This window comes from Odontesthes bonariensis, chromosome 5, assembly GCF_027942865.1.
Source record: "Odontesthes bonariensis isolate fOdoBon6 chromosome 5, fOdoBon6.hap1, whole genome shotgun sequence".
NCBI lineage: Eukaryota > Metazoa > Chordata > Actinopteri > Atheriniformes > Atherinopsidae > Odontesthes > Odontesthes bonariensis.
Genome location: NC_134510.1, coordinates 17,145,145 through 17,165,682, shown reverse-complemented (window position 1 = coordinate 17,165,682; position 20,538 = coordinate 17,145,145). Strand labels below are relative to the sequence as shown.

General features: G+C 41.7%; 1 protein-coding gene across 3 annotated transcripts in view; it reads left to right on the top strand.

The window, feature by feature from the left end:
* Positions 1–374: 374 nt before the first annotated feature.
* The window catches only part of cobl (cordon-bleu WH2 repeat protein), a 54,215-nt gene continuing 34,051 nt past the window's right edge, over positions 375–20,538 (top strand). For all 3 annotated transcript variants that reach the window (XM_075465080.1, XM_075465079.1, XM_075465081.1), the window contains exons 1-5: positions 375–464; positions 731–859; positions 12,220–12,414; positions 16,378–16,588; positions 19,218–19,446. In XM_075465080.1, coding sequence (XP_075321195.1) covers positions 831–859; positions 12,220–12,414; positions 16,378–16,588; positions 19,218–19,446 — 664 coding nt within the window. In that variant the 5' untranslated portion in view covers positions 375–464; positions 731–830. The remainder of the gene's footprint in view (positions 465–730; positions 860–12,219; positions 12,415–16,377; positions 16,589–19,217; positions 19,447–20,538) is intronic.

The following is a 20,538-nucleotide window of genomic DNA, read 5'->3' as shown; positions in this document are numbered from 1 at the left end:
ATTAACATTTTGTAATTGTGATTTAACAGATTTTTTTGTCACAATCTGAGTTCTGTTTCGTCATCCATTTTCGAGAAGCTCCTAAAATGCATGTGTTTATCTATTTGAGGCTTTGAATAGTCAACAATTTGGCATTGAAATTTCTCCTCCAGAACTCTGTTTAGCTCCTGGTTTGCATGGTCGAAATGGAGGGAGTCCTCAATTTCCACCCCAGAAACTGGAAAAGGTTTCTATGGTACAAAGGATTATCTAAGATGATTTAATATAAGGTACAATTAAGAAAACAAATCGTAGTTCGACACTTCATTTGTTAAGCTTTATTTTGAAACACTGTTCCGGAAGTTGCTTTTGAAAGTCTAATTTACTTCGTTAACTTGGCAATGGTAGAGGGCAATTCAGCCACAGGGACACGGAGATTATATCAAGTGGATTTAACAAGTTGTATGGTCGATGACAACGACTCAGTAAGGCTATTATTTTCTCGTGAAACTGTGCTTGACTGAAAAGTACGAACATATATCGACTTTTGTGTGGCGGTTAGTCGCCGCGGACACTCAGCGGCCGTTGCGGACTGTTAACAGTCTGTTTACGCTCTGTCACTTGAAGAGCCCTTTCATACACGAGAAAGTTATTTTCTTGAGAACATACCCCAGCGTACTTATCGAGTGAGATGATGTGAGAGAGCAAAGCCGGCCGAAAATTAATTTACTTTTGATGTGCTCATTGGCAGGTGATAACGCCATGGATAAACACCAAGTTTAAGAGCAACAGTGGACTGTGTTGCCCTGTTGGAGCACCGCTTGGCTGAAGTTGACACCGTAATCACAGCAATGACAGAGTCCTCAAAACCGCCTTTAGGGTAAGTCTTTGAAAACGTTTACAGTGTAAATATTGGTACTTAATCTATACATTGCTCCTCTGGTGGTTTACGTAAGTCAAACGAAATTCTGGCTCTAATTTTTATGGCAGTTCGCCTCAGCATCATGTTCAATAATTGCGAGTCCTCGCATTAGGTCTTGTATAAATTCCCCCACTGGGGAGCTCAATTCAAATTTCGTCTCGACACTGTGTTTTTGCTAGTTGTGGTCGTTAGAGTTCCCGCCGCAGGTGTCTTTAATTGTTCCCGTTGTCAGAAACAAACAAACGGACATGAGCGTTCAGTGAACAATGTGGCGCCCATGGTCGGTGCTGACATGGAGTGTTCCAGCAGGACAGGACCGAGAAGTGTAGGAGCACAACGGGTTAGACTGTAAAAGACCCGATGCTGGAGCAACAACAGCTACTGTGTCGTCCGGGAGTATCTTGTTAACAGAGTTGTTCGGGCTTGGCTAGTATCCTGTCCATTCATGAAGATTGATTCTGAATGACGTGTTGACACCACGCTGCTGCCGTTTTTGTTAGCACATATCTTTTACGAGACACTTGAATACAATGAAGCCACACATGTCTGAATTTGTTTGGTCAAGAGGCGGCTGTACAAATGGCAATATGGCACTGTAGTGTTTACCCCCCCCCCTCCCATGTCATCATAGGCAAACATCACCTGAGCATGTCAACAATGAACTCTTCATCATCAACGAGCACTATTTGACTCCCAAACTGGCTTTCAGTTGCCTCCCTTTTTCCTTATTTTACATTATGATGAAGATTACTGAGCTGATTGGCTCAGGTATAGCCGAAAGAAGAGTGAGTGCTGTCTTTGTGAATAGTTCGTTGACCAGATGTGACCCTATCTCAGAATCATGATATGCTTCATGCAATGGTTGTGAATTTTTGTCCCTCAGAACCCTCTGAACAAAGCCATCTTGCTGTGGTCTCTGAACTGTAGGTGTGAGATTATGGCTCAACAGCGGCTATTGTTAGATACAAACCTTGGGTGAACTTCAGTCATTACCTGTAGAAATTGACTAGACACAGTGCTGACGATATGAATAAAGGTTCTAGTGTGTGTGTGTCCCTTCTGATCTTTTAAGTAACTAACCCTTTAACTTGATACTCTTAATTACCGTGTTTTCAGACACTTAAGAGCTTTTTGGCCAAAATTACAAAGTGAAGCGGCCAGAGTCTGCCGGGCGCTGCAGCCAAAATGTCTTTTTCCAGGTCAGTGTGGGACATTTCTCTCCACGTAAATTGCCATGACGACTTCTTTTGTGTTACGATCTCTCTTGCGTCACCATGCCGAGCGTAGCAACTTTATTACACGTCGCGGTCCAAATGAAACGCAGCTCATAAAACTTTGTGAACACACACCCAGCATGGTCACTGAGCTGACATACGAAGAAAGATGAGACTGCTCTTTTGTGGGAAGTGGAGTGCTTTTGTACCTGGCAATTGAAATCCAAGCAGTGGGTGCTTATGTGTGTGTTTGTGTCTAAGTGTGCGCGCCGGTGCTTAGAAAGCCTGAGTTTGTCCTTCACTTGTGGAGGAAAGGTGGCCTGAATGAAGCCTTGGTTCGGGCAGCTTCCTCTGTCCTCGGAGACCAAGTGATTTCCCACCTTACTCTGAGATCAAGATTAGTTAAAGCCGAGACTTAAATTGTGGTTTCTCACTAGTATAAAAATGAATATCATTAAAAATCCATTACCATTTATCATTGGCAGAAGATTTGACTGGTGTGCATCTGCCCCTGATTCTGTAACCTTTCTCACACTGCTTGTTCAAGTCGAGGACTGCTGCACTTTTGCGCCTCGCCATTCTTTTTGCCTTCTCCAGGTAAGGAATTGGGATCAGCAGAGGCAATAAAGTGCAACCCCCGTGTGAAAATGGCTTGTCTTTGCTCCTTCGTACGGGCTGGAGCATCCTGTGAGCTAATTGGGTTTCGACTAAACTCGCCGTAGCCGCGTCTCTTGAAGTCTGCAGCATACATAACAGTCCTAATTAGCACACTGATGTTTTCCTTTGCATGTCTGGACCTGATATGTTTGTGTGTGTCTGAGACTGACTGCCCGTGTGCTCGTTTGTGCGCTCAATGAAGTTTAGTCAAGACGTTTCTAATGTGGTTTTATTACACGGTCCTGATTTTGGCGTCGAGGAGCAGTAAGGAAGCAAAGGACCGACGTAAATAAGTGGTGGACGAATTAAAGAGGAACCACATAAGTTAACTTTAAATTGACAGCATTCCTCGTGTGTGTGTGTGTGTGTGTGTGTGTGTGTGTGTGTGTGCGCGTGCGTGCGTGCGTGCGTGCGCACGCGTGTGTGTTTCCATTCTTCAAAGCGTTTTACTGAGCTGCCCATAGGTTTAATAGGAATTTTCTGTTCTTTAGTCTGTCTTGTTTTAGAGACGCAAACATGTGAGGCGTCAGAACCTTGTGAGTTTACTTTGGTCACACGGCTTTTCCCCAGTAATGATCACCCATCTCCAACCTCACATGTGGACACTTATTTTCCGACAGGCATGGTGCATTTTCCTATTTCTTGATTTTTGAGAGTGTCTCATAAAGCACATTGAGTGGATTTGTGCTGCCATCTGTTTCACTTTTGGTAGGTTACACAATTTATTTTGAATAGATCTGTCATTTGCATAACACCTGTTCCTGTGAAATATAGATTTGGTAGTTAAATGCAGGATGGGACGGGATAACAACTGTCTGTTTATCCTCAGCACACGCCCAGAGATAATTACTGGCTGGTCAAACTGTCCTGTTCCAGTTCCTGTGTGTGTGTGTGTGTGTGTGTGTGTGTGTGCGTGTGTGTGTGTGTGTGTGTGTGTGTGTGTGTGCGTGTGTGTGTGTATTCGTGAACACTGGATGAATGAGTGACACCCGGTACTAGCTGGCGTGTATGTGTTTATAGATTTGAATTTGTACCCATGGGACTCTCAGTTTGAGCATCGAATCTGAGCGTAAGATTTCTATGCCACGTTTGTCTTTTTTGTTATTTCTTTTATTTTTTTAGTCCACACATATTTAGAAAATACTGTGTCTTTTCCCAGCTGGAGGTTCATGTGGTCAGCCAGCAGGTCAGCTTTGCCGAGTCAGGGAGTTCCCTATTTTTCTCTCCCTTATTTCTTTGTAAATCTATCCTGTATTTCCTTTAAGCGAAGAGGGAATTTTGCACATGGTCACAGCTGGATATTTAGGGTTATTTTATGATGGGTTAAATTTAGCTCCTCTGAAATTTAAGACTGATGAGAGAGCCTGTATTTGAGGCTATGTGCTGTTGGCAGTGCTACAGTCTGCATCTGGTGATATCGGCATCCATTTTGCAGGCCATCCTGTTTTAAAGGGATGCAGGGCTTCCACAAGCTTGTTCTGTAGCTAATGGAGCTTGGCCAAAGCACACACCGAGCACACCTCTGTACATGCCAAATCAAAAGCATTAAGGTAAAACCTTTAATGGGTCTAATAAGAGATCAGTGTGTGGGAGAAATGCAGCGCAATAGCTTGTGGTTGTTAAAAGAATGATCGTTAGCTCTAATTAAATTCATAAGCGCTACCCTTTTCATTAACAATTAGGACGTTTGTTGTACAGTAATGGGTAATATTCAGTAGTAGGCAAATAGTTTTGGTGCACTGTATATTCACTCAACAGTCACATTGTGCCATAGTTGAAAAGTTTGAGATATGTTGACACGTTGTATTCATGGACTGTATTGCTCCTAAGGCCCCACTGCACTATCAGGTCTGCTCTTTGCCAACCTCTGTCTGCTGAACAAAAGCCCTTGTTGGCACCTACTAACGACAAAGATCCGCCTGTACATTCGACAGTGTCAAGTGTCAGCAGCAGACTGTATCTGTCTGTTTTTATGCAGCTGCTATGAGCTGCTCGGGTTTATTTCTGGAAGCCTGCTCTCATATGTTAGTCACTGTGGTATGTGTGTTCGTCAGGGAGGAAGACAGACGGACTGCATATGTGTGTGTGCGTGTGTGTGCGCACAGATTGGATGAAGTGCCATAGCAGTGATACCGTAAGGGTGTCTAATGTACAAGTTGTGAAAGTGCGTGCTCTTAGCGTAGTTTCTTTTTGCATTACAGAGAAAACAAAACAACTTTTTTTTAAAAGTAGTAGGTAACCTTTTCATGAAATAATTTTTAAAGCGATGGAGGGCGTGCGCACAAGTATATTCCTTGTTTATGGTGACATCGGTGTCTCTGATGTGTGTCTTCTTATCCAAACGCCATCAATAAATGCGAGAAGCGTAGCTTGAATTTAAATAGTTTTTCCGTCTGCATGCTGATTCAGTGGTGAGAACCTTAGAGAAAATAGTCCTTGCCTAATTTTACTGACACCTAACACTTACTTGTAATCAAATCAAAGGAACCTGGGGTGCCTACAGTAAAAGCTGTGCCAACATAAGTGTTTTTCCTCAAGTCTCTCCAGTGGGATCTCTCTCTAATTAAACACGCAGCATAGGGAATTAGAGAGACTAATTACAGTGTCTTTCCTTACCGTTGTGCTTGTTTTAAATTTCATGATCTCCTTTCTTTCCTCTTTAGAGTTGAACTCCATCCATTTGTCCTTTCTAGTCCCTCTCATTCTATTCTCCATGCATAGATGCTTTGGGCCATCTTTTCCCCTGCTGACTAAACCTTGAACTCCTTTCCTTCTTCCTCAGGGCTTGTTTTTCCCTTTAGGAGCGTTACTTGTACCATATCTGGAGTACGATGAAAAAACTGGAATGTTTACACATATAAACCTTTTAAATACTGTTGTAAATACTGTTTTTGTTTTTCTGTGTATTTTGAATAGTAGATGTTCAGTTACTTTAGTTATGTTGCTCAAAGCTGATACATTTCTTCAAATCAATGAATTATCCGTTTACTCAAGTGCAGAAGTGTCTGATATGTACTCAAGAAGCAATGAATTTCATTCACAAGTTCTTGATAAGTTAACCAACTATTCATTCAAATGTAACTGGAAATGACAAGGAGGACAGACCCCAAAAGTGAGTTTTTCCAGATGATTCAAATAATTATTTGGCCAAGATGTCACTTATTTATTCAAACAAACTCTCTTAATGGAACATAGACAGGTTGTTTCCCCAGCTGTGCAGACACTCGGGGACATCTGCTTCCAGCTTCTATTATTGGAGAATAACCGTGTCCCGGGGCATGTTTTTATTAAACTGTTTTTATATTAAGCGTCTTTGTCATTGGTCACAAGAGGACAGTCACTACGGGGGAGCCAAGGAAAGCGGTGAAGAGGTCTGATAGAGGTTTGATGGAGTGTTCCAGTGAGTGGATTTCTCTCCTGTGGGTGTGAAAAAGCAGATATTTCTGGACTGCAGGTGGCTGACTCAGCCTGAGGTCATGGCAAGTCATTGTTCAAGTAAAACTCGCAAAAGGGTGTTTGCGACCTTATCCCCATGACGAAGAAATCATCCCACAGCTGGGGTGTGGTGGGATTTTTCCCTCTTTCTCTCAGTCTTCCATGGGTTATTATTTTATGTTTAGTTACTCTACTCTCCTGTTGATCCTGTTGTGCCGAGTCATGATATTGCTCTTTCCCAGAAATGATCACGATAAGCACGTAAACCAGGTCTCATAGCATCAATGATTATACCGTCAGTAATAATTACTTGTTGTAATGCAAATGTTGCATTGAGGACAAACCAAGTAAGGATTAATTTCTCCAAGTGAGCACAAGAAACACGAGATGATTTTTTTATATCTCCAAAAGATCAACGTCAATTTAAAACTTCAGGAACTCGGAGATTAGGATAATGTCTTCAAAAGTTTTACTTTGCGGCGCTGCTGTAGTGTTCTGCATGAGTTTGGCTGTGAGTGCAGAGAAAGCAGGCTGACATTAACGGAGTCGATTTATTGGCATCGCAGTGGGGTGTGGTTTTTAAACCACATGGCTAGTAATATGAGCATCAAGGCATATGCTGAATTAGGAGGTTGTGTGCTTAGCAACAGCAAACAAATGTTTTACCGGTTTCATATGTCTTCATGTGCTTACTTCCAGAAAGAAAAGCTCTCACAGTCTCCCTCTTTCTCTCCTCGTCTTGCTGTCCTTGTTCACGTTTGTGTAAATGTCTCCAAAATCCACAGCTGCTGCTAAACTGAGGTCTGCTCTCATCTGCAGTCAAGTGGGGTAAATATAGGTTGCCATGGGGACACCATGACACCCAAGGGGTATGCTGGCAAGATAGGAGGATAGTGTATATGTGTGCGAGTTTGAAGTGTGAGGGGTGAGGGGGGGAGTAACTGAGTGTCCGGGATGTGTGTCATTTAAAGTGTGTTCACGGCACAATTGGAGGTGAACACTCAAGTGTCGCTCCAAACACACATTATAAGTGGGTGGTGTGTGTTTTTGAAGTGGATAGGTCAGGCTGAACAGAGATATCCCCTGTTTGAACACAGTTGGGGTACCGCGATGATTTATTTTTCCTTTTAAACAGCACTACCATTAAGAGTTATATAAAACGTTTCTTTTCTTGCTCAAGGATGGGTGGAGCCGAGGATCCAACAACCATCAGCATAATCGAGCCACAAACCCTGCAGTAAAAAGCTAGCCTCTTCTGAGCTACCTCGGTCCTTTTACTTTTGCCGGGGAGAGTACGGTTTTACCCCTTTGCTCTGTGACTGTTCACTCTATTAGCTGGACTACACAAATACTACATGGCTGACTTTCTGGAAGCCTGAGAAAGAGACAGATCGTGGTTAAAGAAGTATCTCACTATAAATGTAGGTGATGTCCTTGGCTGGCTCTAATTTTATGCAAGTTTTAAACCACATGGTTAATTTTTTCAAATGGGTTGCAGATAGTTTTCCTTGGACTCACTAATCAATTTACTCCTGTTTACATCAATTGCCACCATATTGCTTAGTCACAACAATTTCCACTGCAGATGAAGGGGTTTGGTGGCTCTGTGCATGCGTCTTAATGCACACATTCGCTCAGCATGTGAACATGCTTTAGGAGAAAACTAAATCTTGTTTGTCAGATGTTTGCTTTTAAAGATTCAGTTGGCTCTATTGTCAAAAAAAGAGCAAGAAGCCAAAAGCAGGGACTTTTGAGCCTCAGCCTACCGTGAAGAGGACTTTTCAGCCGTTCTTACATGGAGCAGTTGAGCTACCTGCTGGCTATAGTTTCCCCATTGTTGAAGTGAAATCATGAGCATGCACCTAAACTTGTCAAACACGCAGTGTCAGGTCATAGTACCCTTATTCAGCTACTTGTCAGAGACAGCCTTCAGCTTCTTTGGAAAATAAAAACAGAAGTCCAACACGTGCTGTCACAAACATCACTCTTGACTTCTTTTCCCTGGCCTGAGGTATGCAGTCTCAAGCTGGCAGTTGTTTTTTTCTGAAAGAGAAAAATGTGGCTGATTGTTCTGGCAAAGGTTAGCGATAAGGTTTAAGTGATTGGAGACTGTTCTTCAGCTGGCACATTTTTGCGTGCATGCCCGCCTCAGCTTGGTGGCGGGGAGGCGGGTGCAGCGTTTTTGCAGATACCAGTAGAGGGGCTTCCAGGAAAAACGCTGTTCTTCATTTGAAAAGGCCTTCCACAAAGAGAGAGATCAAATTCGAGTCGACATTAATCTGACTTCACTGCGTTAAAGAGCTCTTCAAGCTGCTGATGGGCTCCAAGGGCACAGCTCAGTCAGTTTTTGTCTGAGATGCCTGTTGCTCCAGTGCACCATCTAGTGTTATATCATAAACTCCTTTATGTTTGTGGATATCAAGTGAAGTATATTAAAACAAGTGGGGCCCTGAAAGTGTAACCTCATGAGAGAGTTAGGCTGCTGAGAAGGCTGTTGGTTATTTTGCAGTACCTATCCTCTCTATTAGTCACTAGTCCAAGTCTATCCCTCTGAAAGAATGAACTTGACTCACTCAGACAGTGAATGGAAGCTTTGGAGTTTGCCACATCGTATGTTAGAGAATTGTGCTGCATAGCCTCCATTTTGCTCGGTTGCAAAAGAATCAATGTTTCGTATCACTCAGTTAGTGAGTGATACGAAATCCATCCTTAAGTATTTTCTGTGATTCCTTTGGTGGGGTAGGTGCTGATAGAGTGCAGTTTAGAGCATACGCTAATATATTCCAAAGACCATTGTGACTGGGAGCATTTCAGACTGTTTCCATGGCTGGGATATATACAGTCACTGACAGTTATTTCTTTCGCCTAAGGGAAAAAAAAGGTAAAATATGAACGTTCCCGTTGAGCTGATTTAACTAACTTGGAAGTCTTCCAATGGTTGGGATTATTATATTTGATGTGAACTGTGGATTCTAAATTCTGTTAATGCTTCCTCTGTTTACTTCCTTTTCTGTTTATAACTGCTCACATGTTCTGGCCCTGGATGACTGAACCACAGATCTCATGAGTCCACAGCACCTTTGGCGGTTTGAGATAAATTCAATATCAACTTTTTGAATATTTTCACAAAAAATGGCAGTTTAAGATTTATGCAGGCACATGTGTTATTTACCACGGTAACAAAAAAAAAGTTTTATCTGTGAAATCTGAAAATACTTAGTTGGAGTTTCATAGATATTTTGGGGCCCAAACAAAGAAGAAAGAGGATTTATTACAAGCTATTGGTAGAAAAGTATCTTTGTTAATGCTGTTTAGTCAAGCAGAAAATACTGAGTGGTTCTGAAAGGTCCATTAGCAGGCCTTCACCGTGTGGTTGTGTGTGTGTGTGTGTGTGTGTGTGTGTGTGTGTGTGTGTGTGTGTGTGTGTGTGTGCGCGCCCGCGTGTGTGTGTGTGTGTGTGCGCGCGCACGCGTGTGTGTGTTTGTGCGTCTGACCGAGCCCATTTGTAACTCAGTCCCTGTAACAGCACAGCACAGCACTTACTGCCCCCCTGTGCCAGAGCAGGGTTTCCTGCTTTTCGTTCTTTTCGGGTCCTCTTTCTCTCTCTGTTTATGCTGATTCTAACTCTGTGGGAGACGAGGCTTTTCCTAAAAGACTCTTTGTGCATGAGTGAGAGAAGGAGAAAAAAAAAGAGAGAGAGAGAGAGAGAGAGAAATGGAGAGAGAGAAATGTCGTAGAGGGACATGGAGTGAGAGGAGGATACTGGCTCACTGTGTTAAGCCTGGCCTGGGCCCAGTACCACGGTTCCACAGGGCCCAGTCATGTTTACATGAGGAGAAACGGACTCACCTGGAAAATACCAAATTCCCACACTTTTCCGGTTCATGAAAGTCTTTCTTGTGAGTAAATTGTGTGTTTTAGGTGGACTTTCAACAATAACAATTATCTGCCCTGTGATTTGACTCCTAACTAGAAATTTGATCAGCAGAGTCAGACCCTTAAGTATAGTCTGTCATTCCTATCAATAGGAAACCACTCGGTGCATAATGAGTCTGTGACTGTGAGTAAGAGGTAGTTGATATCCGAAGAACCTGTTAATGGTTAACCTTAGCCAGGTTAGAGTCCGATCAATGTACTATTTTCAGATGCGTTCTTTCTTTGCCGTGCAGCATTTGCCTTTGCACTGGGCAGGGAAATCTTAAAGGATACTGGATTATACTGCTGAATTACACAATAAAACTCCCACACACACCCACCTTCTTTTTTTGGGAGTGTATAAAATCCTTGGAACTGTGTTTACCAATGCGCAGATCTATCTGAAGAGACACTTGGAGCACTTCATCCCAAGGATTGTTTTTGACGTGAGTGAGATGTTTTTCTCCTGCTTTCTTAGGCTGATGTTGGACAGAGGGATTATTTACCCAAATGTTGGGATGTAGAGTAGCTGTTACTGTTTAGAGAATGAAATGTTTGATTTGTGGGTAATCAACTGTTTTTCGAGGCTAGGTCAAACATGCAGATAATGGCATGTTGCCTGCATGTCATTGACATCTGTCACATACCCAACAACAGCAGGTGCAAAGATTTGAGTGTGGTTTCACACAACAACTGTCGAGACATCAAATGATAAACAGTCTTCACCCGTGGCAACAAAACCGCTTCGGACTGCTGAAATATTGTTACTTTGAATGGTTTTGGTTGAGCAAAAGTTGTTGTTCAAATGTGCAATTATGTTTTTTCTTTTTTTTTTTTTTTGGTTTTAGCAAACTAAAACACTGTTTCAACCTTACCCGTTGATTGCATTGTTGTCGATTATTATTGCCCACAGTATAACATCTCAAAACTACCCATAGGTGGCATAAAATTTAATGTGGTTGGTTTAGACTGCTGTTTGAAAGCAGATCGTGACAATGTGACGCTACAGTATTGTCTAGTAGTGTGGGTTAGAGGACAAAGAAGTGATAGCTGAGAAGGAGTTGTGGGAAATGATAAAAAAAAATGTTGTGAGTTGTCTTAAAGAACAGATGGAGTCATCAGCTGTTCATGGCTGGCTGGTCTTGATCAGTCAAACTGAAACTATCTTAAAGGTAGGGTAGGAGATCCTGGATTTTGAGTCCAGCGAAGCTGCATTTTGAAAATACACAGGTAAAAAGTCCCAACCCTTTTCTTCACTTTCCCCCCGAAGCCACGCCTCTAGAGTACATGAACGCGCACGAGCACGAAGGTGCACGAGCGCTGTTCCGACAGCAAGCATCGGTCGTTGCCGTATTTAGTATTTAGTATTTAGTTTATGCTAACTATACGTTTAATAATGCTAGGTGCTAGCCAAGCTAGCTCTAGTTTAGCTTCCTGCCAAGCTTCGTTCACGGAGCAGGGTACGCGCACAGGGGGAAGGAGGGGGAGGGAGGAGCAGATTGCAGTTTGATAGACGGCATCAGAATCCAATCATTGTGAACGGTCCGTTCAGTATGATTGGATACTGTTTTTCCTAGATTGTACGTTCTAGAGGCCACTAAAACTTTTCATATTTGTGTCAAAACTTTTAATTAATTGGTTGCAATGAGGGTGTGAAGAGTATTTCAAGCAATATGTAAAAAAATGTTCCAGAAAAAGATCCCCTACCCCGCCTTTAACTTATCTGTGGACTGTCATGTAATCACTGGAGCTAAAGGTCGTGCCAGAAGTGGGTGAAAAAAAAGTCTTTGTCACTCAGGTTATGAATAAATAAACAAAGTTACTTGCATTATTGAATCTTGCATGAGAATGAGTGAACATGAGTTGAAAATCTAACATGGAATTAAAAAAAAAAGTATATTTTGTGCTCAACAAGTGACTGGATTGAACACCATGGATCTTATATAAGTCGATCCATACGTTGTAATGTTATAATCAGGTAAACACCGCGGAAAGAAAGCGCATGGAATTTATGAGAAATCTGTACAATTTAGGAGACAACAGTTAAGAAGTTAATGGTACTGTCTTCTGTGTATTTCTCATGTTGTCACCACGCAGGAGGAGAATGAAGGGACATGCTCCCCCTCCACCACAGGTCCCTCAACCTGCTCCACGTCACATCTTCAGAAACTCTGAACCCGAAGGCGGAAGGTCATCAGCCGTTGATGGCAAGGAGAACATACTGAGGCCCAGTGTGGATTTGCAGTTAACCCTACCATGGGGAAACCAGATGTCTGTAACTGAGGATGGAAGGTGAGTTGAAAGGAGAGGGCCACACAGACGGGCATTTTATCACTCAAATTCCTGTGGCTTTTCTTCTGTGGCTTTGTCTTTCCGCTGCACTTGTTTGAAACATGTGCCAGAACACGAATGCTCTGCTCACACATGGTGTGCTGTTTAATAAAAAGATGCTGGCATACAGTATATGTCTGGATGTTATTATTCATCAGGATGAAGATAAAAATGTTCATCCATGCGTAGATGGTGTATTTGACTCCACAAGCTAACCATCATTTTTAGTCACCAGGCAAACAGTATTCAACCTGTTTGTTGCTCTGTTTTGGTTGCCGTGTCCATGGGGCCTCGTCAAGGGGTTCCAAACCCAGTCTCAGCACAAGCTTTGTCCCAGAGAGTCGAAGCTGACCTGCCAATGCTCTTTGTCTCTAATGAGGTTCTCTCTGTTGGGACAGAAAATTGTGGTTTTCTCACTGGTAAACAACAGTAAGACTTAACCATAGGCAACCTTTAGGCCAGTAGGTGTGTCTGTGATCCTTCTCACTAGAATAAAAAAGTTTCTTTTTCACATTATTGAAAAAAATAAAAAGACGTGTAATAATGTAGAGCTACTTGATGTTTAGTAACAGCATTAGTCCTAGAAAAGACGAGCCTGAGGCATCATGGACAAACAACAGTATCATAAAGGGCTGATAATAAAAACTTCTATAGCTTGGTTTCAGTCACGTGGTCGTAAGGGGGAGCGGTTTTCAGAGGGTTGTCAGGAAGTAAATACGGCGACTACGTCTATGGAGGAAACCGTTCCAGAGAGACCGTATTGTAGAGATTTAGAGCCAGTTTCTAGAATACGATACATCAAACATCACCAGAATCAGAATTCGTTTTATTGCCATTGTTGGTGAACAGTGTTCACTGACTAGGAATTTGCTGCGGTGTAAGGTGCAAACATATAACAGAGGAAGATAATGATAAAAATAAAAAATTAAAATATATGAATATAAAATGTACAAGGTGTGTACAACAATACACAGTGTACAGAGCAACAACAGTGCATTTTCAGTTGTGCAATTTTAATGATGATAAAGTGACTGAGGCAGGTTATGAAGTGATTATGAAGTGTTCATAAGTCCAACTGCAAGGGGGAAGAAACTGTTTTTGTGATGGGTGGTTCTGGTCCGAATGGACCGAAGCCTCCTGCCCGAGGGGAGTGGTGCAAATACTACACAAAACAACAAATGAAGGCCATATTAGACTACCTTAAACTTAATAATCATTACTAAGTAAATGAGTATTTAACAACACCCCAATGCTATATAAACACAGCCACAAAAACAAAGTTAGCAGTTAGCTAACATACCTCTGACGAAGTTGTCGCTGCAGACACGAGAGTAAACAGACTCTGCTCCTCCGACTGCAGATGTAGGTTTGAAATTCATTTTTTACGGCGTTGTTCTGTTAGCTTTTTACATTTCTCACCTTTGTGTATGACAACCTTTGGTATTCTAAAAAAACTTTTTTCTTTTTCACGGGTAGAACAGTTGGAGCAGCTGTAAACAGCACAAAACACGGGCATCTTGATTTTTTTTTTTTTTTTTTTTACACAGCAGTTCTATGGGCTTCCTGACATCCATCTGAATTTCGCGCGTTCGCGATGCAGCACTGTTACGTCACGAGAAACCAAGCTATTGATAGATTGTGTAAAAATTGGCATCAAGAAATGAATAAATGTAAACCCTATTAACATGAATGTTTTTTTTTGTTTTTTTTTTCAAAGATGGTGTTGACAGTGGCCGTATGGTGTGGGGTTATCTATTTTTTTACCTTCTCATTCTCCTAAACGTGAAGCATTGTCTAATATCACAACTACAACTCTTTAATGGCCGAGTATGCAAACGCATGAAAGGACTTTGTTTTTACTCAGTCGGTGAACTTATGAATACAAAGCTAAACCAAACTGAGTAAAATCACTTCTGCCTAAATAACAGATAACAAATAACAGTACAGAATAGATGTTACAGAACATAAATGCAATTTAGAAAAAGAAAAATGATGATAAGACAGACGAGTTTTTGTAGTGACTTGAGGAATTTTTCTTAAACAGGTTGTATCTGTTATGTAATCACATCGCACATTTATTCAGCTCGATATGCTTAACGATGAGGTGTGAGATAAAGTTTTCATGTCTGTACTATTGCATCATAGAAATGATGTCGACACCTTATTGACTCTTATAATTCTCATGATGTAATTTGTCATATTTGGAATACTTGTGATGTGATCTACAGTTTTGCCACCATCACTTGTATAAAAATTACTCCATTTGAGAGGTCTCCCAGGTTAAGCTAGATTAACCGATCCGATAAGTTGGACTTTTCCCATCAAGTTAGGCCTCATTTGGAGTACATCTCCAAATCACCTTCAGTAGACCGGACACAGTGACTGATTATAGTTTTGCACATTTTCTCCTTAGTAGTAGTCTGTGTCCGTGTTTTAGTGAACGTCAATGGTGTCCTTTGTAGTTCTCTCTTAGTTCTGTCATCTGATCTGGCTGTTCCCACAAAACATTGGCGACTGTTTATCTGAAGATCGACAGGTAGTACCATAGGCCTCGTCATTAGCTGCCCCCCAACCACTCACAACTCGGCGGACATAAGTAGAAAGCAGAGTCCCTTTCTTTTTATGTCAGTGGGGTTTTTGTTGCTGCTTTAGAATCTTTGTCAGGATGAACCATAATTCACAGTATTTGATGAGTGTATATTTATTTGGACTTGAGTCCCGCTTAATATATCGGTACATGGCAATCATGTCAATAATGTGGCCAAAGAGCCTTGCTGTTACTATAGCCGCTTTCGGACTGTAGGAACCTTTGGCAGTTCTAATAACCTTTTAATCCGCGGGGCCGTTTTCTCCCGTGTTCGGACATACAGCAACTCGGGGCTTTCTCCCTTAGTTCCTATAACTATTTAGCTCCTTCTCTGAGGTCGGGTCTTTTCATGGTTCTATAGAACGATCTGAGGAGGTGTGTGGTGGTCGGTAGCTACGCCCCATGTCATGCTATCACGGCTGAAATGTTTCCTCATAGACAGAGACACAACCGGCGGGTGTTTAATAAGTTAAACTTACACTGGTCTCAATTGTCTGCAGCGCTCTGCTCTTCTTTCTTCCTTCATGAAATAAAAAAGTATCTCCTGACTATCTCTCTGTGAGCTTTTCCAGCCTCGATATTAGACGCCTGATGTGATTGTCCATGATTAATATCACCATCATGCAGACCATAAACACAGTGGCCTCCCCGCTCTCCATATTAGCTTCTTGGTGGTGTTTTTTCTACTCTCCTTACTTTTACCGTTTTGTTTTGTGTTTGACTGTAGCGCTAAATGGCTAACGGCTAACACGTCACTGAAGCAGACGGCTGTGCGCGGCGCATCAGTCCCTATCAGGTCCCAACTCATGTGCGAATGCAGACTGAAACAGTTCCGCTGGGGAAGGATAGTTATCAGAACGAAATTCGAGGAGGGTAGTTCTGATAACTACTTTCTTAGAACGGTCTGTCCGAAAGCGGCTTATGTCACTTCAGGAGTAGATGTTTTGTTTTGCCAACATAAAGACTGATTTTCCTGAGTTTTAAAAAGGGGTTGGCAGGTCTTCACATGCCATTGTAATACATCCAGCCCATAATGACAGAAATATTGATGCAAGTGGAGTAGAGGCAAAGATCGGCACCAAACAATGCTGTCTGGAGGAAATTGTACAAATATATTCTGTTTCTATCTGTTCTGAGCGTATTCAGTGAGAGTGTGTCTTTGTTTTGCTCTGTTCACTTTAGTGGAGCTGAGGCTAACTACGTATTGTAACCCTATCTTCTGCTTTTTCTCCCTCTTTCTCTCCCCTTCTCTGGTGGTTCTTTCTTTTGCACATACGCACACACATTTACGTACCCGCACACACACTTTCACTCTTCTGTCTTTCCCCACCTCTCAGTAAAGCTCTGATGGACTTGCTGGTCGAGCTGTGCGGTCACCACCACCTCAATCCAGCACTGCACACCCTGGAGCTTCTGTCGCCCGAGGGCCACTCTTTGGGCTTCAAGCCCAACGCACTTCTTGGCTCCCTAAATGTGGCCTGTGTTCTCATCAAGGAGAAAGCCTCAGAGGACAAAGTGGCACGCAGACCGGCGCCAAAAGTGCCAGAGGTGAGTTGAAATGGAGTCTAACACTGAGGGATCTGAACCCTCTTCTGGTCATGTGTGCTTTGCTTGCTGGAGTTTTTGCTGTCACAACATATTTAAAATCTAAACTAAATGCATTTAGTTTGGATTCATGCGTGTTTTCCTTTGTACAGAGACATTGTGCTCATATTTTAACAATTCGAATGTCATAATGTAAAGGCATACAGTTTTAGGGGGATAGAATACCCAAACGTAATCAAGGTTTCTTTTCTGTTCAGCATGAAGTCGTATAGATTAATGCTGTCCAAATGCCAGACAAAGACTGTTTCTATACAATCATAAACCTTTGTTGTGTGCATGTACTACATCATTTTACCCAAAGGCCCGATTTAATGTTTCTCCCCCCGTGTACTTTTTACCATTGACCACTGGCAGAAGGCAAGGCCAGTGAAACCTGTAAGGGCTCGTGCTAAGGTAGGAAGCACGATGGTATTAAACTGGCCTTCACTATGGAGTCAGTTTTTATTTTAGGTGTGCCTTGTCTGTTTTCCCGATATCTGTTTCTTGATGACATCTGTTCTACAGCTTTCTGTCCTATTTAAACATATTGTTTCTACTCTGCTTTCGTCCCGGTCTCTGTTCCTTATTCTCTTCCTCTCCTTCATTCTCCGCTAATAGTTTGAATATTTGATGAGTTCCTTACCTTTAGTTACCATGCATTATTTCTCTGCTCTTCTCAGGGCTCACTGGCAGCTCTGTCTGCCTTTGACCTCACCTGGCTGTAGGCCAGAGACTAACACTGTTCCAGACGCTGCTGTCAGTAATTCTCTCTTTCATCTCGCTTCTCAGTTTGCTGTATTATAGTGTGCACTCATGTGCCTGTTTGATGAATATATCCACCCAAAAATGAATATATTCCATTTTTCTAAAGGTTATTGTGTAAAGTTTTATTAGGACTATTTGAGAAAGGTGTTGATTTAATCTAATCTCAGGTATTCCAGGGTATGTGGAGCTGTTGAATTGTATTCAGTAGGGCTGGGCGATATTGCCAAAAATATGTCTTAGCATTTTAAAACAGAATGGCCTTGATAATCGTATTGTATAATATTAAATATTTGCATTCTGCCCACTATCAGCCAGTTCTAGTCCGAAAACATTTGGTTTTCTTCTTTCCTATTCACTCTCTCTGTGCTTTCTTTCGTATTTCAATACATTTAATACAGCTATAAGATTATACACTAACCAGCAGTTACCGGGGAAGCTAGATACATATCTAAGCATCCGACTATCTTGATATCAAAATGTCTTAAAAAGTTGATGTTCCACTCTTCGCTCGTTTACAGTCATTTCCAACCGTTAATCTACCCAGATTATTGGGTTGGGAAAGAGAAAGTTTTGGGAAAGCATGTCAATTAAATGGGATACAATGTACCATCAGTATTAAATCGTCAGAAGAAACTAGACTTAGTAACCAAACGGCTATTAAAAAGACTTCAACTTTGAATCAAGTTACACAGACTGAATACAAATAGAAAAGAATAAGCAAAGCAAATTTATGCTTCAGGTAGATACCTTGTTATATTACAGGAAAACGCTTCTGGTTTTTTGCTTTCTACACCGATGCCGTTTACTTTTTGATGGTAAGCTGATGCATTGCATTGGGTGACAGCTACTCATGTAGGTTAAATACCCAATGTGACCACCTCATTATCGATCATAATGGGGTCGCAAGGTGGAACATTAAGCCGCTGCCTCCATCTTTCAGTCAATTTTTCTGTCTGGAACACATCATCAATACCCTAAAACCAGCCGGGTTAGCTGTGACTGTTGGAACACAACCCTGATACACTCTCCTCAGAGTAAATTAACATTTTTATATGAAGACATTGAAAAATGTCTCATGTTTGTTCACTCATGTCTTCTATGTAGGAAATGTTTCATTTCATCATCTATTAATAATCAAACTAACTGTTTGTTACTCATTATAGAAGAGTCTTGTGACCAACCTTTTTTTTTTTTGCACTTCTCACATATTTTATGTTTGACAAGTTTTGTTATTCATATCAAAATCCACAGAAAGAAATAGCTGTGCAAGTAAAATAAAGTTGCAGCATTATTAGTGTTTAAAAGGAGCTATTCGCAGAAACGTAGTACAGTATTCAGAACTGTTTTCGTCAGCCTGGAATACTGTAGAACAATTTTGATTCGACGTTTGACCAGAATGGGCAAACCAAATACTGTTTGTTGATCAGGTCTTCAAGGCAGTTATCCATGACTGCTGTTTATGTTGGTTTTTTTTTTTTTAAACAAAGGGTGAGATGGAGACTTTTTAGCTAGCGGCAGCTGACTTGCTCGATGCTACCACAGCCTACACCTTTTAAATCTGTCAAATCTCTGCTAAGTCTGTCAGTTATCTTTGGTTCTGTCTCATTTCTTCATCAGCGATGACTCCCTTTTCCTCGTCAAATAAGTGTAACCCATAGAGATCCTTACGTTTTTGTGCAGTATTGTCCTGTTTTCTGCCTGTGATGCAACCTTAAAATGTTAAGTTCAGCGACCACAACGCTTTGCTTTGAATAGACTTTTCTTTTTGAATCCAGGTATTGGGATTTAATGACGAACTGTCTCCACCGATCTCCCCTCTGTGTGTCAGAAAACGGTGCGTTTGATGGTGAACTACCACGTAAGCCAGAAGGCGGTGGTCCGGGTCAACCCGTTGGCTCCACTCCAGGCCCTGGTACCAGTCATCTGTAACAAGTGTGAGTTTGACCCTGCACATGTCCTGCTCCTGAAGGACGGCATCAGTCGTCACGAGTTACCGCTGGGCAAATCTCTGACAGAGCTGGGGATCAAGGAGCTCTACGTGCACGATCAGAGTATAGGTAAGAGTATAGGTAACCTCAGCCGCATAATCCTGAACATGCATATTTGTATTTACTAAGTGTTGTGGTGAAGATATTTGGGGTGCAATGTATAATGAACTCTTGTTTTGTTCAGTGAAATAAGATTCCAGCCTCGTTTATGCTCTGTAAAAGTGTTGGCTGATGTCAGTGAGCAAGTGCGAGCAAAAGACATTGTATTAGATACTTATAAATGCTTTGGCTTGCCCTGCAAATAACATGCTTGAAGTAGAAAGAATATACATATGATAGATAATTATTTACATTGAATCAAATCATGGAAAAACTATGCAGTCCCTTGACAACTTTCCAACAATTTGGTCCGTGTCGGATCAGTAAGAGAGAGCAAAAGCTAATTTGCTGTCAGAAGGTCATAGTATCCTGTCACGCTGCGCACTAAGGGATTTAGAACAGCTCCTCCAACATAAGTAGGATATAACTACCCCACTGTCTTGTCACCTTGTTGTGGATGAGTACAGGGAGAAAGAGAGCTTGACATTGCTCACTTTTATTCTGCTCTTGCTGGAAGAATGTACATTCAGTAAGAAAACAAAGAAATAGACAAATAAACAGTAGGATGTGGTGTTCCTTAGCAGGGGGCAGAGAATGAAGACTCACTGTAACCACTGCAGTACAGCATGACCATAATGTACCCTGTAAAGTACGGGTATGATGCAGCCTTTGCTAAAATACTGTAGTCCAGGGGTGTGATATAGTATGAAGTCTTTAAAAAGAAATTTCAGTTGGATTTAATTGGAAGTTAAATAATAAACTAAAGTCTGAAATTTGTGGTTGATCACCTTTGCTGATAGTCCACACCCACTGCTACTTACAGATTCTGCTGTGTAATCTTCAATAAAAGCCTGCACGGCCTTGAAGGATACAAGCAGGGACATTTAGAACATGTCTTTTTTTATTAGTATTGTGTAATAATTCCATCTCGGGTATTCTGATTGAATAGTGTTTTATTGAGGAGAATCTACAGGTTAGTTGGTCTTCTCATGCTCAGTTAACATGTTTAAAGTTTCTCTACCTCTGGGAAGTCACTACCTGCTGTGTTGTCGTGCCACCTCA